The sequence below is a fragment of the Podarcis erhardii genome (genome assembly GCF_964252035.2).
Source record: "Podarcis erhardii genome assembly, chromosome: 5".
NCBI classification, from domain to species: domain Eukaryota; kingdom Metazoa; phylum Chordata; class Lepidosauria; order Squamata; family Lacertidae; genus Podarcis; species Podarcis erhardii.
In genome coordinates this window covers 51,281,470-51,296,276 of record NC_138509.1, presented here as the reverse complement: position 1 = coordinate 51,296,276, position 14,807 = coordinate 51,281,470, and the positions used below count along the sequence as shown (strand labels likewise).

At 41.5% G+C, this 14,807-nt stretch overlaps 1 protein-coding gene across 1 annotated transcript in view; it reads right to left on the bottom strand.

Moving 5' to 3' along the window:
• The window catches only part of NRAP (nebulin related anchoring protein), a 63,590-nt gene extending 53,372 nt beyond the window's left edge, over positions 1–10,218 (bottom strand). Inside the window, exons 1-8 of the mRNA XM_081863017.1 lie at positions 9,986–10,218; positions 9,509–9,603; positions 7,262–7,349; positions 3,675–3,779; positions 2,308–2,406; positions 2,005–2,112; positions 697–801; positions 509–616 (exon numbers count right to left, since the gene is read on the bottom strand). Of these exons, the coding sequence (XP_081719143.1) occupies positions 509–616; positions 697–801; positions 2,005–2,112; positions 2,308–2,406; positions 3,675–3,779; positions 7,262–7,349; positions 9,509–9,603; positions 9,986–10,057 (780 nt within the window). The 5' untranslated portion in view covers positions 10,058–10,218. The remainder of the gene's footprint in view (positions 1–508; positions 617–696; positions 802–2,004; positions 2,113–2,307; positions 2,407–3,674; positions 3,780–7,261; positions 7,350–9,508; positions 9,604–9,985) is intronic.
• Between the last annotated feature and the right edge of the window lie 4,589 nt (positions 10,219–14,807).

Genomic DNA, 14,807 nt, shown 5'->3' with positions numbered 1-14,807 from the left:
AAAGTGAAAAATCCATCTTTAAGAAGTGGGCAGGGGAACAATGCCAAACCATCATGTTGTATAAAAGGGTTGTGCTCACCCAACTTTTCCAAATAATGAGAAGTTTTGCCAAGGCTGATTTCTTGAGAAGGAGGTCACTGGAGGTTTATGGCATTTTGTAGTATACAGTTTGAGCACAGAACAAACGCTCCAACCAACAGCCAAAAGCCACTGCTCCAAATTTGGAGCACCACAGAGAGGGGAAGTAACCAGCATCTTAAGATCAGCATATTTCCTTCAAACTTCAGTCTATTCTTTGTTTCATTAGCAGACACTTATTTTCAAAGTAAGTTTGGACAATGCAATGATGCTAAAATACAGAAGTCTCCGCTCCTTAACAGTGGAGATTGGCTGACCTAGCAATGTCAGGATTTTTCTCACAACAGGAAAGTGGCCATAATTTTGGAAGACCAAGTACAGATTTTTCTCCAATATGTGACAACATATAGATCGCACTTTTGAAACTTACGTCACTAGCTAATTCATTGGCTCTTTTAGCTATCTGGTAAGCCGGAGTGATCATCGCAGGGAAGCTTCCTTTCCCTCTGTGTTGTTCATACTCTTCTGTATATTTTAACTGGAAAAATCGGGAGAGTTTAAATCATACAGCTATAAACAAGCAGAAAGTCTATCTACTTGGTCTGCTCTTCTACTTACATCACTCGCAAGCTGCCCCCCAGCCTTTGCATGAATTACATCTGGAGTATCCGCAACACTGGTGAATTTGGAAACCCGGTCTTCATGCCCTCGTTTATATTCCACCTATTGTGGAGAAGCAGAGTCAAAGAACCTTTGAAAACTATGAAGAACTGCCATCTTATCTCTTGCAATCAAGCATCAAATGACAGTAAAAATAGATGATCTTTGGATTTGCTAATATAAGTGTTTCCAATATTTGGCCCTGAATTTAAATTCCTTGGTTGCAAATGCAAATGAAACGGCAGTTTCTTATTGATGAAAAGAGGCTGGAATAACAACACATTCTGGCCTTATTTGTCAAAATGTTCTGCTCCAGTTTAATTCACCCTAAGCCCATCAGTTGCCAAATATGTTTATTTCATAACAAGTAAATGGCAGCAGAGGAGTAAATGCATTAAAGAGCTCAATCTAGAAGCCTATTAAAGTCTGTTAAATGACTAAACTAAATGGAAATGCTGAAATTTTTATTTGGATGAAAATGCTTTCTTGAACACAAGCCCAGCGTGCCTAATCAATAACAATCTCACATGCTTTCATTTTCAATCTCTGTTGAAGCATTATACATAATTCTTGGAATAACAACTAGAGAATTTTGCTTCGTGATCTTCAAGGTGAATCTTTTCTGGGCTTCCTGTTTCTCTCTCATCATAAATGATATGCATATTGTTAATTAAAATAGATTTCTAGATCGTTGCGGATGTTATACCCTACAAAGAAAGCGGGCAGGTAGTAAAAACACCAGCCAATAAAGACTATTAAACACAGCTGAACTGAAGAGGGCAGGGTGTCATTTAGGTAGGGGAGAAGAAATACTCCTGTTTTTCAAACCCCGTGTAATCATGCCTCCAAATCGTTGATATCTCAGGTTATGAAGTATTTAAAAAGTAATCACAACATGTACTCAAACGGGTGGGTTGTATCAAACATAGCACTAAAGCCAAGTGAAAGGGAAAGCACAAGTACATTATCAAAGATTTTTGTTAAACCCATTGCACAAGACAAATCAGCTGCTGTACAAGTTTTTGCTAGCACAGTTGTTTCATTTAATTCCTTTGTTGCACAACTTTTGCCCGCTGCCGTCTACTAGTGCAAGGGCTCTTATGCTAGCAGACTGAGAACACTGGATATGGTCCACATTCTTTTTCTTTTCTTTTCGGCAATTTAATCATATATCAAATTTAGACCTTTGACTCTTGCTATGAATATTGCCCCCCTATGCTACAATCTCTTTGCCCTCCCTCAAAAATACATGCCCCAGGAACTTACGTTACTGGATAGCTGAGAGGCCTTCTTGGCTATTTGATAAGCTGGAGTGATCAGAGCAGGAAAGCTGCCCTTTCCCTTCTGCTGCTCATATTCCTCAGTATATTTCAACTACAACAGAGAGAAAAAGGTGTGTTTAAACTTTGTTCGTCAAACTAATTCCTCTGAGGTAGGAGAAGAGGGGGAACTTTTCTGCCATGAATTCCCTTAAGTTCACTCATCTAAGGATGCAAGTCCATGTGGATGATCTCTCCTTGATATATTTAACTCACAAATAAAGCTGTCATAAATTGGAGGTTCGCTTACATCATTGTCCTGTTCTTGAGCTATCCTAAGCATTTCTGCATCTGGGATGGTTTCTGAGTACCATGATTTGCCTTCTTCATACGCAGCACGGTAGGCTTTCTAAAAACAGAATACATCATAAAATGAGGAACAGGCACAGTGGTAAACACTTTTGACTCCATCTCTAAAGATCAGGGGATTAGACTCTTGACAGGATGTAATCTATTTATATGTGGCTGGCTGTGACCACGTTCCTTTCTTAGGTGGCTCCTGCCCCAAGCCATGCAGATTCTCCTTCTACTTTTCTAAAGGTGGTGGCTGCATGGGGAAAGTTCCTGGCGATTCCCTGCACTTTTGCACCCATAAACTGCACATGAAATTCTGGCACCTTAGTTCTGAGCACAGTGAGCCTCTTTGATTTCAGCTGAACTGACATTCCAATTAATTTTATTTCATCACATCTAGAGAGGACAAGATCCTAATCCTATGTGTGTTTGCCCATAATTGCAACATACTATAATTACAAGGCAGTATAATCTATACTTTTCTGAAAGTAAGTAGGCACAGCTTGAAGAACTCCACTGCCAGTGCTATTTGTGGGGGGGGGGGCGGGTCAGGAACCTCTCAAGGCACTTTAGTTGGCAGCCCTTTCCCCATCGCCCCCTTTCCTCTAAACTTCTTGAAGTTATGAGTGATCCGAAGAAAGGTTACGCAAAGGGAAGGCCCCAGGCAAGAGTAGAAAAAAAGCATCTACCTCTAACCACATCTAAATCTCTTGAGCTGTTACAGATAAGGAGGAAGAGGGGAGAAAGTAGTGGGGTTCTGGAAGTAGTGGTGCTATGAAACACAGACTGCAACTAGCACAACTTTTTGATTACCTGGGGCTTTCCTTCCCCTCCCCCTTAATTGTTTTCTTTCTTTCTTTTTAAACAGAATTGCAAATATCTAGTTAATTAACAATGAAAACCGTATGGGATAAAAAAAATGCAAGTAAATTGCATAATACATCATCCTAAGTATTTGCATGAAGGCATCATAAATCTTCAGATCAAGCTACCAGTATCTTAGCCAAAGACATGTATGACCTGATCTATGAAGCATTCTCCTGGCGCCGTTTTCACAGAACCAGATGAGGCTTACACCCAAAGAGTGTTTTGGATCCAGGTCACAGCATTCCAATGGCAATAGTCAGAATAATTGGAGACATATTTTGAAAATGGCTTCCAAACCAAATGAAAACATAAAGGGGTAATTTGTATTACAGTAATACAGAATGTTAAAGGCATAAAATTACAGTTCTGTAAATGGCGCAGCCTAGGAGCCTGGAGGATAGCAAAGCATCTGCTGAATGTTCACTAGCAAGTAAGTTATCAATACGGGTCTCCTACCTGACTGCTTAGCTGCTGCATCTTCCTCGCAGCCTCCATGTCTCCGGATTTCACATTCCAGTGAAAAACAGATTTGAACTTCTCACCCTCTTCTCGGTACTTAATCTGCATAGACAGACCCAAAATGTTATTTTGAAACCTGTTTCAGTGGATTATATGCCAGCCTTCATATCCAATATTAAAGAAAGATAGGCTTCCTCTTCAATCTGTTCCCTATACAGTGGTACCTCAGGTTAAGTACTTAATTCGTTCCTGAGGTCCGTTCTTAACCTGAAATTGTTCTTAATCTGAAGCACCACTTTAGCTAATGGGGCCTCCCACTGCCGCCGAGCCGCTGGAGCACAATTTCTGTTCTCATCCTGAAGCAAAGTTCTTAACCCAAGGTACTATTTCTGGGTTAGCAGAGTCTGTAACCTGAATCGTATGTAACCTGAAGCATATGTAACCTGAGGTACCACTGTATATTCTGAATTTCAAAAGGAAAACTCTGTCGCAGCCTCAGAATTTTGTTTTTTGGTATAATTTTCTCCACTTCTGCCTGAACTACCAAAATGAATGGGTTAGAGCTGAAGTCACTTGAAACAGCAAAAAGACAAGGAAGCAGGTATTGGGGAAGGGGGAGATTCTTAAATAAGACATGGTCTCACATGCTTGAAGGGATACAAAAGGCAATACTACCAAATGAAAAAGACAATCCCATTATTTTGGTATGCAAACATTTGTATAAAAAATATAAAGTAGAAAATACTGTCTTTTGATCTCAGTACAGGAAACTGGGCATGTATTGGCTTCTCTTGGTACCTTCGTCAGTTTCCCAATATGAATTTACAGTGTACAAAATATTAACATGAAAATTGAGTCTTATAAACCACTCTATGAACCTCAAACTTCCTTTTGTGATTGAAAGGAGCAGGGTGTTTCTTAAGTGACAAAAGAAAAGGAAAGTGATCTAGCGCTCACACACACACATACATTGAAGTAACTGGATCTCTTATCACAGCCATCAAACAGAAATAGAAATTGTTGTTAATCTCAAACACATTCCAGAGCAAATCTGTCATGCACAGTTTAGAAGGAAATGTATTTGTTGCTGTTGTTATAGGTCTAGTGAGAGATATTGCAAATCCTGCATGTGTGTTTTAAATATGTAAGAATTTTTCAAGAATTATCTTGGAAAAGAACAATATAGAATGAAGCTGTTAAAGCTGTGACAACAATATTTCCGATACTTCAGAGGAAACAAAAGCATGTGTGTGTGTCATATCCTTATCCTATTCTTATCATACATTCAGACTGCAATCCTGTGTACACTTACCTGGAAGTAAATCCGAATGAATGCAGAGGGATTTAATTCTGAGTAAGCATGCATAAAATTGTTCTAGGCATCAGCTCTTTCTACTGTGAAAACTGGGGCAAGATATAAAATTTTAAATCTAGAAATTTGGAAGAGCTGTAACTCGGAAGGCAGTTTTTAAAATATATATATATATATGAAAGCACAGAAGGATTTCAGATTTCCTACAGCTAGCAGCCCCTTGACATTTCACCAAGTTTACCCAATGCAACCATGTAAAACTCACTCGACTTTACAATTTTGTTAAAAACTCAGATCCAAGTGCCAGGTTCATCAGAGGTTTGAAAAGTCTTTTTGTGTGTGTGTTTAGCAAACCTAGGTTCAGATTCTAATGAATCTGCAGACACTTTTTGATTTGGTGTCAAAGACTTGATAGTTTCAGCAGAGTTTTCCTTTGAGTTTCCTGGTTCATTTGAAATGAAATTTCAAAGGATGACATGGGACCGTGAAACAAAGCGGCAGAAACCGTGCGCACGAACTCTTCTAACTGACTGAACCCGGCATACTTTCCACACCTTAGATCAGCATCCCTAGCAATCTTTTGGTGAGGAAGAACATAGATTTTCAATGGCTGAAGGAACCACTAAGATGTTCTGCAGTTCTTATTTAAGTAGGGCTCCTTCAGATACGCACTTTGTGAGTATAACCAGGTTTTTAAAATGCACAGACCTTAAAACTTGGAGTTTTCGCATTGCGTCACAAACATAATCATTCAGTTCTGCAGTTCCTTACACTTGAAGGGTCTTGGGTGGACAAAACGTGCGTCAATGTGCAAAATACGATCCCTAGTTGCTACAATGTTGGGAGCAACTTTGAATGTACAGCCTCACTGCGTGCGTGGGATTGTCATTAGCACTGAAATGCTAACACTTGGTTATGCAACTGCTTTGTACATACATTGCAACAGCAGTGGTACTATTTGAATTGGAATACACTCCCTTGGAAGGTGGTGGAGTCTCTTTCATTACAGGTTTTTAAGCAGAGGTTGAATGGCCATCTGTCATGGATGTGCTAGTTGAGATTCCTGCATTGAAGGGGCTGGACTAGATGGCCCTACCAACTCTACAATTCTATGACTGGTACACTGGTTTGACAGCCACAGACAGGAAGTCCCTACAGAGGGTGGTGAATACAGCACATGACATCATGGGCTGTCCTCAGAGTTCGCTAGATGACATCGCGGGAGACCGCTACCTCAGGAGAGCGAGGAAAATTCTCAGGGACACCTCACACCCTGGCCAGCACCTCTTTAATCTCCTACCTTCAGGCAGGAGATACAGAAGTATAGTCAGCCGCACCAACAAGTTAAAGAACAGTTTTTATCCGTGGGGTGTTGGGCTGCTGAATTGAAAAAAATAGTGGTGCAATTGACTTCCGACAAGCACACAGAGCGCGAACAAGACTGGGGGGGGGGGGCTTGTTTAATTTCACTGCACACAGGTGGTGTAGTGACAATAAAGGTTTTATTATTATTATTATTATTATTATTATTATTATTATTATTATTAATCAGGTTGCTAATGTATTTTTCCCCCTTCTGCCTTTACAATGTAAGTCCACAAGAGAACCCTGTGCAGTCCAGTAGAAGCCCATTCCTTCAACTCTAACCTGGTGTTTGAATTGATGCAGAATTCATACCATTGTGTCCTGGTCAAGCTTGAGAGCAGTCACAGTTTGCCCTTGTGTGGCTTCTACATGGGGTTTAGCTAATTGAGATTTGGCTAACACAGGTTCTATCTTCTGTTACAACCTTCAGAAGGAAATAGGATGATCCAAGAAAGGGACCCACATTGTAAACAACTTCATTGGCAATGAAATACCCTCCAATTCATTCTGAAAGGGCAGCATTTGATAGTTAGATTCATTTTTGATGGCCAGATATCTGATTGGCTAGGATCACCCATATGATGAGTATAGCAACCATCACTCTCACTTTAAAGGTACCATTTGTGCTTAATAGTGCGCATACAGTAACCAGTTCATGTGACTACACAGCACTATGATGTGATCAGATACAGTAAGTGATTGCTGACTGGCTGAGATCGCTATAGAAGAAATGAAACTGGGAAAAGAGATGCCACCAAAGCAGCAGCAGAGGTGGGAAACTGCATACAGATATGAAAAAAGGAGGATGAAGGGTTTGGTCCATCTATCATCACCCTAAAAAGAATATGGGTAGTTATGCTGATATGATTGACAAATATTAAACACATTAATTCCTAAGGTATCTTACCTCGCTTACTGCTTCAGTCTGTTTTTTCACATTTATATTTACTGGTGTCTCAAAAACACTTGTGAATGTGTTGTTTTTTGGATTATGTCTGTAAAAGAAAGCAGATACAATTTGGAAAGAAATAATCAATGTCCCTCAAAAAACCAAATACTTCTTATATGTATGTACATATGTTAAAACACAGAACTGATTGCTAAAATACAACTAGCATCTCACATACAAAGTTTAATTTTGAATAGTTATCTACATCTTAATTTAAAGTTTCATTCTATCAATGTTGCTTTTCTATTAACAAAAGGAATTTGCAGAATAAAAAAACCCAAAAAACAGAAGCCACTTCTTCATTTCAGAACATTTGAGAAAAACTGAACATATTGACTTGCAAGTTGAAAACACTGTATTTTACTTATCTTTCAGCTCTAACAACCACACTTATATTAAATTATCGTCATATGTAACAAAGGTCAAAATGCAGTAACCAGGTTATGAATATTTGATCTTTCAAATAAAAAAATCAAGAGGGCATAAAATGATCCAAGTTTAAGGAGAATTTCTTTTTCTTTTTTTCTATTACACCACATGGTCCTTTTCATAATCAGTGCTGCACATTATAAAGATTTTGACTAAGGAACCTTGGGGTCAATTAGTCTTCAGTAAAGTTGCTACATAAAATTAGCCCCCCTTAAAAAAAAAAGTATTTACAACTATCTTGTGTACTGTCCATTGATCCCAGATGCCTGCCACCAGATAAACTGAGCATCATTGTGCCAACTCTGATTTCATAATATAATGGCTGTGTGAGTGCTCCATCACATGCTGAAAGCTTCTTGCAATTCACAATGAGATTTTATTGCACACTGACAGGCAAGCCTCATAAACTGTTTTTCATTACTACCTGGTGCCATGTAAGGTATACAGTGCATATCAGGAAGCTGGACAATTTTTTTATTTATATCTCTCAAACAAGAGCAGAATGGAGACCGCTGATATCACCCATATATAGCTATTGTATGTCCAATGCCACCTAGTGACTAAATTATATAACAACACTATCCATCAAGCACCAAGATACACTGAAGCCAATACAGTAGTACCTCTGGATGCGAACGGGATCCGTTCCAGAGCCCCGTTCACATCCCGAAGCGAACGCAACCCGCGCCTGCGCATGTGCGTGACGTCATTTTGAGCGTCTGCACATGCGCAAACGGCGAAACCCGGAAGTAACACGTTCTGTTACTTCCAAGTCGCTGTGGAGCGCAACCTGAAAATGCTCAACCCGAAGCTACTTTAACCTGAGGTATGACTGTATATGTCACTGCACACAGGCTACACTTTTACAACATAAGGATTATTCCACATTTCTTACAATAACGTAATAACTGCAAATGACTACCAATGTTTAAATGTGCATTTAATCATCCCAGAGACACTGTTGCGTGTTGACTAGACCATAGTTGTTTTTTACTAAATCCCGCTCCAGCTATGGGACTCAAAACATGGCTTTAAACAAGTCACTTTCTCTTAGACAGCAGTTTAATGTGATGTAGGAAATCTATGGTTATTTTTTCTCCTTTGGATTTAAAAAATTGTGTAGCATTCATTGGGAGGATCTGATTAATTTTGGAACTGTTACTATTTAACTTACCATGGGGGGAAGGGGGGAAACACAGATACAGTTCAGGTACTGGAATATTTCCCCTCCACTGAGCACATAGCAACTTCAAGATGGGGGCAATTTTATTGGGTATATGACATGGTGGAAAGGGGCTGACATGGAGAAAGAGATATAGATATCTAGCAATGAGAGATACTCTTAACCATTAACTCAACAGATAGGCCACATCACATGTAGTTGGGCTCTTAACCTAAGCAATCACTACACTGAGTTCCTTGGATTTAAAAATAATATAATAATCTGTACCAAAGTATGCTTTTACACCAGTTAAATTTACTCAGCCCTGATCCATAAAAGTTTTTCTCACAATATGTTAAGGTGCCATAATCCTGTTTTCAGGACTTTTCTTTTCTTTTTGGTTGTTCACTATGTTAAAGTAATATGACTACACCTCAGGAGTTTCCTACAGTTTTTCAGAGTAAAAAACACTGAGAATAAAGCAAACCAATCTATGGGGTGGACTGATAATCTAAAAATGACTTCCATAGTATCAGAATTCGATCCAGACTGAACCTGTTGATGGATAATATAGGCATAATGTTGCCTTGCTATATATCTGGAGAAAAACTTACGCTTGGCAGTAAGGCATTTTCTGGTGGCTAACAAAGTTATTCACGGTAAGCATCATCTTGCAGACCTCGCAGTGAAAGCAGGCTTTGTGCCATGTCTAGAAATAGCAAGGATAAAAATACAGTGAAAGTTGCTTGTGTTTCAGATTTTATTAGTCTGCTTTAAAAACGTATAACTGATTATTCTTGGCAGTCTAATAAACAACTCTTCTCACAGTCTGAAAAAGCATATGCCAAAGATCAATTTCCTGCGTGTAACCTTTAAAAGATGTAAAATGTTTTGCCAAATTACACCCTTGGCAAAGTTCAGTTCTGACATCCAACTTACCCGACATGAATTAAGATTATGAAAGCGTAGAATATTTTCTACCAAGTTAAATTAAAGGAGATGCAGGTTGTCTATCTGAAAGCATATTAGTGGGTTATTTATGTAAGATATATTTTTTCCCATAATGGTGAAGAATAACAGCATCTACTGACCTGATCAATACAGTTAATCTTCTCTGCGGGATAAACCCCATAGCCACATCTGGCACAAGGCTGAATATTCATCCTGAAATTATCGAAGGAAATAGAAAAGACTGTATCAAAATTTCAAAGGAAATTATAACTTTAAAATGCCTTGTTTCCTATAAATCACACTCCGGTCTTGTCACACCAATCCACAGTCCAAAGCTTCTGCTTGTCTACTGCTGAGCTTGTGCTTCGAACTCAGCTGTTGTCTGCTTTTTAAAGCTGCCAGTTACTAAGAGGGGCTATTTTGGCAACTGTGTAAGAGTTCATGGAAGGGAAAGAGACGGGAGAATTCAGCAACACCTTTCTCTAAATAGAAGAGTGAACTCACAGTGAAGCATCATGGTCATATGAGCAAGAACATCTAATTGTTAATATTTAAGCTATGGGGTTTAACGTTGAGTTGCCAGAACCCCAGGATGGACTTCTAAATATATGTTGCTTCATCTTTAGATTATTACCTATTCGCAGAGAGTCATTATTACAGAAAGAAGAGCAGGGCAAGGCAGCTTCCCAAGAGAGTTCTGTACACAACTTGATTCAGTTTCCAGCACTGACAGGAAATAGAACAGTGCCCACAAGATACCCGACGTCAAGATTGTTCCTCACAATATACGCTATCTGGCCACAAAATGCTATGGTCAGTCAGCCTTAAAGGACCTTGCCCAACTGAAAAAGCCTTGTTTAACAGCATATATTTCTCTAGAGGAAGTACCCTATATACTTTTATCATAGCTGTCAACTTTCAGATTTGAAAATAAGGAATCAGCAGCCTCAAAAATAAGGGATCAGCAGCCTCACCTGTCCTGGGGACAGTCTACAGGATATCTAACAATCCAGGATAGCAGTGGGAAGCAGAGGGAAACAGCCCTGGAATAAGGGAATTTCCCACCAAAAAAGGGAAGGTTGACAGCTATGACTTTTATTCCATATGCTCAGAATGCCATACGTTTTGAGTCAAAATCTGTGTTGTAGTGATTGGGACAAATTTGTCCTGGAAGAGTTGGCAGGAATTCTCCTCAGTATCCCCACATCCATCATTCTAGACCAGGGCTCACCAAACTTTGTTCTGTGAATCTTCAGTCAGCTGGTCTGTAGTGTGTCTGTGACTTTATGGTTGAAGACAGAAGATGGTATATCCATTGTACTGTAATTTCCTGTATTTTTCCGTGTGTAAGATGATAGGCAAAAATTGGGTGACGTCTTATACACGAATGGTGAATGCAGAGGGGGATGTGCAATTAATGGCAGCAGCAAGCAGGAGAATGGCAGCAGTGATTGGGCGGGCAAGGCTTGTTGGCGATTGGCTGTGGTTATTGGGCAGGCAACTAGTGGCTGTGGTGAGGTGGACAGGCGATTGGCGGCTGAGACAAGTGGGCGGGTGGGCCGTTGGTGGCAGCGAGCCGGCAGACAATTGGCGGCTGCAGCAAGGTGTGCAATCAGCAGTGGCTGTGGAAAGCAATCGGCAGTGGCGGGCAGGCGGGTGAGCGATTGGCGAAAGTGACCTCCACCACCCCACCCTAAAAGCTAAACAATTTCTTAATTTTCGGTTAAAAAAAATAGGGGTCGTCTTATACATGGGGGCGTCTTATACACAGAAAAATACAATAATATTTTAATAGTATTGTATTGAATTTTATTTATTATAATGTACATGTATTACAATTGGAATTCTATGGAGGTGGCCTGGGGGGTGGGGGTGGCAGGAGAGCCCTGTGGGTCTGATAGGGATCCCCGGAGGGTCATATTCTGCCTGAGGTTCCCCATCCCTGTTATATTTATTTTATTTATTTTATTTTATTTATTTTAAAAACCTACCTATAGGACTTATATCTCTTGGACTATAAATATATAAATATTCCTATATTTATAGCCCTATATATTTATAGTCCTATACATATTTATATAAACATATTTTATATTTATATATATATTTTTAAAAGCAGGACTTTACAGCAAAACATAGGGACCTGTCTTACCAGAATCAGGCTCTTCCAGTTCAATAGTGTTTGCACTGCCTGGCAGCGGCTCGCCTGGATTTCTGAGAAACCCCTGCTGAAATACATCAGGAATGGGCATTTGAGATTTTTCTTGGGCTGAAAAGAATGAGACACAATAGGAACTTAGGAATCTGCCTTAGACCAAGTCACACCATTAGTTCATCTAACTCAGTATCATCTACACTGACAGCTGCTCTTCGGGATTTCAGACAGGGAACATTCCAAGTCCTACGTAGACTGAACCTGGGACCTTCTGCATGCAAAGCAGATTCTGTATCACTGACCTGCAACCCTTCCAAAGACCAGAGACCCACTCAGAAGATTGAATAGGAGCATAGCTCAGTCAGCCTAGCTAGGAACCCCTACTGCATACACACTCCAATCTCCATGAAGTGGCTGCAGGAGATTCCAGGAGCTTCAGGCACTTACCCAGAGCTGTGTTTCCATTGGGAACATCCAAAGCAGTGGAGACTACTGCCTTTATTCATTGACACCTAGAAGTCTTCACTGGAGGTGGTGCAGAACATTATGCCCCTGGAGGGTCTCTCATCGCCCGTCATTGCTTCAGCACGGGACCAAAGCAGCAGTCGGTCATGGCTCCGGGTGCCTCAGTGCAGCCTCCTTCAGCCAGAGCCAAGATGGTTCTCCCTTTATTCCCCTTCATCTTCCAGAACACCTTTCTCCCAAAACCAGAGCCTCCTGTAAATTGACACTTCCCCCCCTCCCCCAGGCAAAGCCTGCTCCCTCCGTTTTCCTACTAATGGAAGCTGAAATTCTACACCTTTCTCCAGACCCAAGGACCCATCTTTAATGTGATAATGACCAGCAATCAGCTTATCCCCAGCTGGCAATGGGCTTCTGATCCTAAACTTTAATGCAACAGCGCTTGGCATAGTTTTAACCACTTTGCTTAACTGGCGAGTTGATGAGTTTGTCCATATTCTAACCATAGCTGTCAACTTTTCCCTTTTCTTGCGAGGAATCCTATTCGGAATAAGGGAATTTCCCTTTAAAGGGGGGAAACGTTGACAGCTATGATTCTAACCCTTTACAGTGGTACCTCAGGTTACACACGCTTCAGGTTACATACACTTCAGGTTAACCCAGAAATAGTGCTTCAGGTTAAGAACTTTGCTTCAGGGTGAGAACAGAAATTGCGTGGTGGCAGCACGGCAGAAGCGGGAGGCCCCATTAGCTAAAGTGGTACCTCAGGTTAAGAACAGTTTTGGGTTAAGTACGGACCTCCGGAACGAAGTAAGTACTTAACCCGAGGTACCACTGTACTGAATCTAGAAGTTATAGGGTGTCAGTTGCTCACCCAAACTTGTAACAAGACATCTAAAGTGCACGATTCCTCCCTCAAAGAATTGTAATAATAACTGCACACCTCACGGGGCCACAGCTCCTAGCACCCTTAAACTACAGTTCCCAGGACTCTTTGGGAGGCATCATGTAATTTCAACGTGTAGAGTGTACCCAAGCCCCCTCAAAGCAGGTGGTGCCAGCAATAGAGATATATTTTATTATTTATTATTTATTTCATTTCTATACCGCTTTATATTTTAAAGAAAATTTACAGCATATTAAAACATCAATAAAACAATCTGAAGAATGTCAAGTATAGCGTATACAGTCAGAGCAACATAATTAACAGAAAACTAAAATATTATCTTAAGGATTTCAAAATAAAACACTACAAAGGAGGTCAAATACAGAACACTGTACATATTTAACACAAAGTTAACAAAAAACAATTTTTAAACGTTTCAAAAAAAATTGCTAAGTGAAGTCAAATATATATTAGCTTGAGTCTGTGGCACAGAATAGCCACTGGGTGAGCTTCCCACCTGAGCAGGGATTCAAACCCAGCTCAGCTGCAACATTCCCCAACCACGCAGCTTCCCTACCAAGCCACGTGCTGGGAGAGAGAAGCCGGAGGGAATTCCCTTCCCAGGATTTTACTTCCCCCTCGCCTTCCCCCGGGGCCTGCCTGCTTGGGTGGAATCTATGGTGCAATCGGATCATTTTAGACTGCGGGCTGAAGCGCCGTCCGCCCGCCCGCCCTCCCTTCCTTCCTTAGACGGCAAAGGCGCGTCGCTTCACTTCCTTCGAAATGTGGTTGCGCGTGGGGCGTATGTGCCCGGGCGACACCAATGAAACGGACCCTGGTGCCCCGCGGGGTTGGCGTGTCGGGTGCGCCTAGAAGGCTGACGCGTGCAAAGTGACTACAGGCCATGAATCAACACCTGCCCAGCCTTCTTATTTTCCAAAGGGCTGCCGGCGACGCGGAAACTCCGCTCTGGGACCTTTGTCCGGGCGGGGGCGCTGCGAGGTTCCTGCGCCGCCCAGGCGGGACCTTTCGCTTTCGCTTTCGTGGCTCCACGTAGCAGTGCGCCGGCGGAGAGGGACGCCCCGCTTGCCCCTTCCTCACCAAGCGCGCCCAGGCAAGTTTTCCCCCCGGGGTGGGCTGGAGGGGACGCTCGGCCTCCCTCGCTTGCCTGCCTCTTTACGCGCAGCTGCGCCCTTTCCGACGCTTCCCGCTTCGCTTTGGCCCTGCCTGCCCCGTCGCGCCTCCAATCCCTGGCGTCTTGCGCCGGGTTCCGTCCCGTTTCCTTTTCCTTTGAAGTTCTGCGCCTCGCCCATTTCAACCCTTTGCAGCATTTATTGATAACCTATTGCGCCCGCCCACTTAGTTTCCAATATCTGTTCCCCCCCCCCCCCCACTTCCTGTACTCGCGACTGTCTCTCTTGTTTTCTGGAGGTGAAAGCAGCACCCCTAAATCCTAATT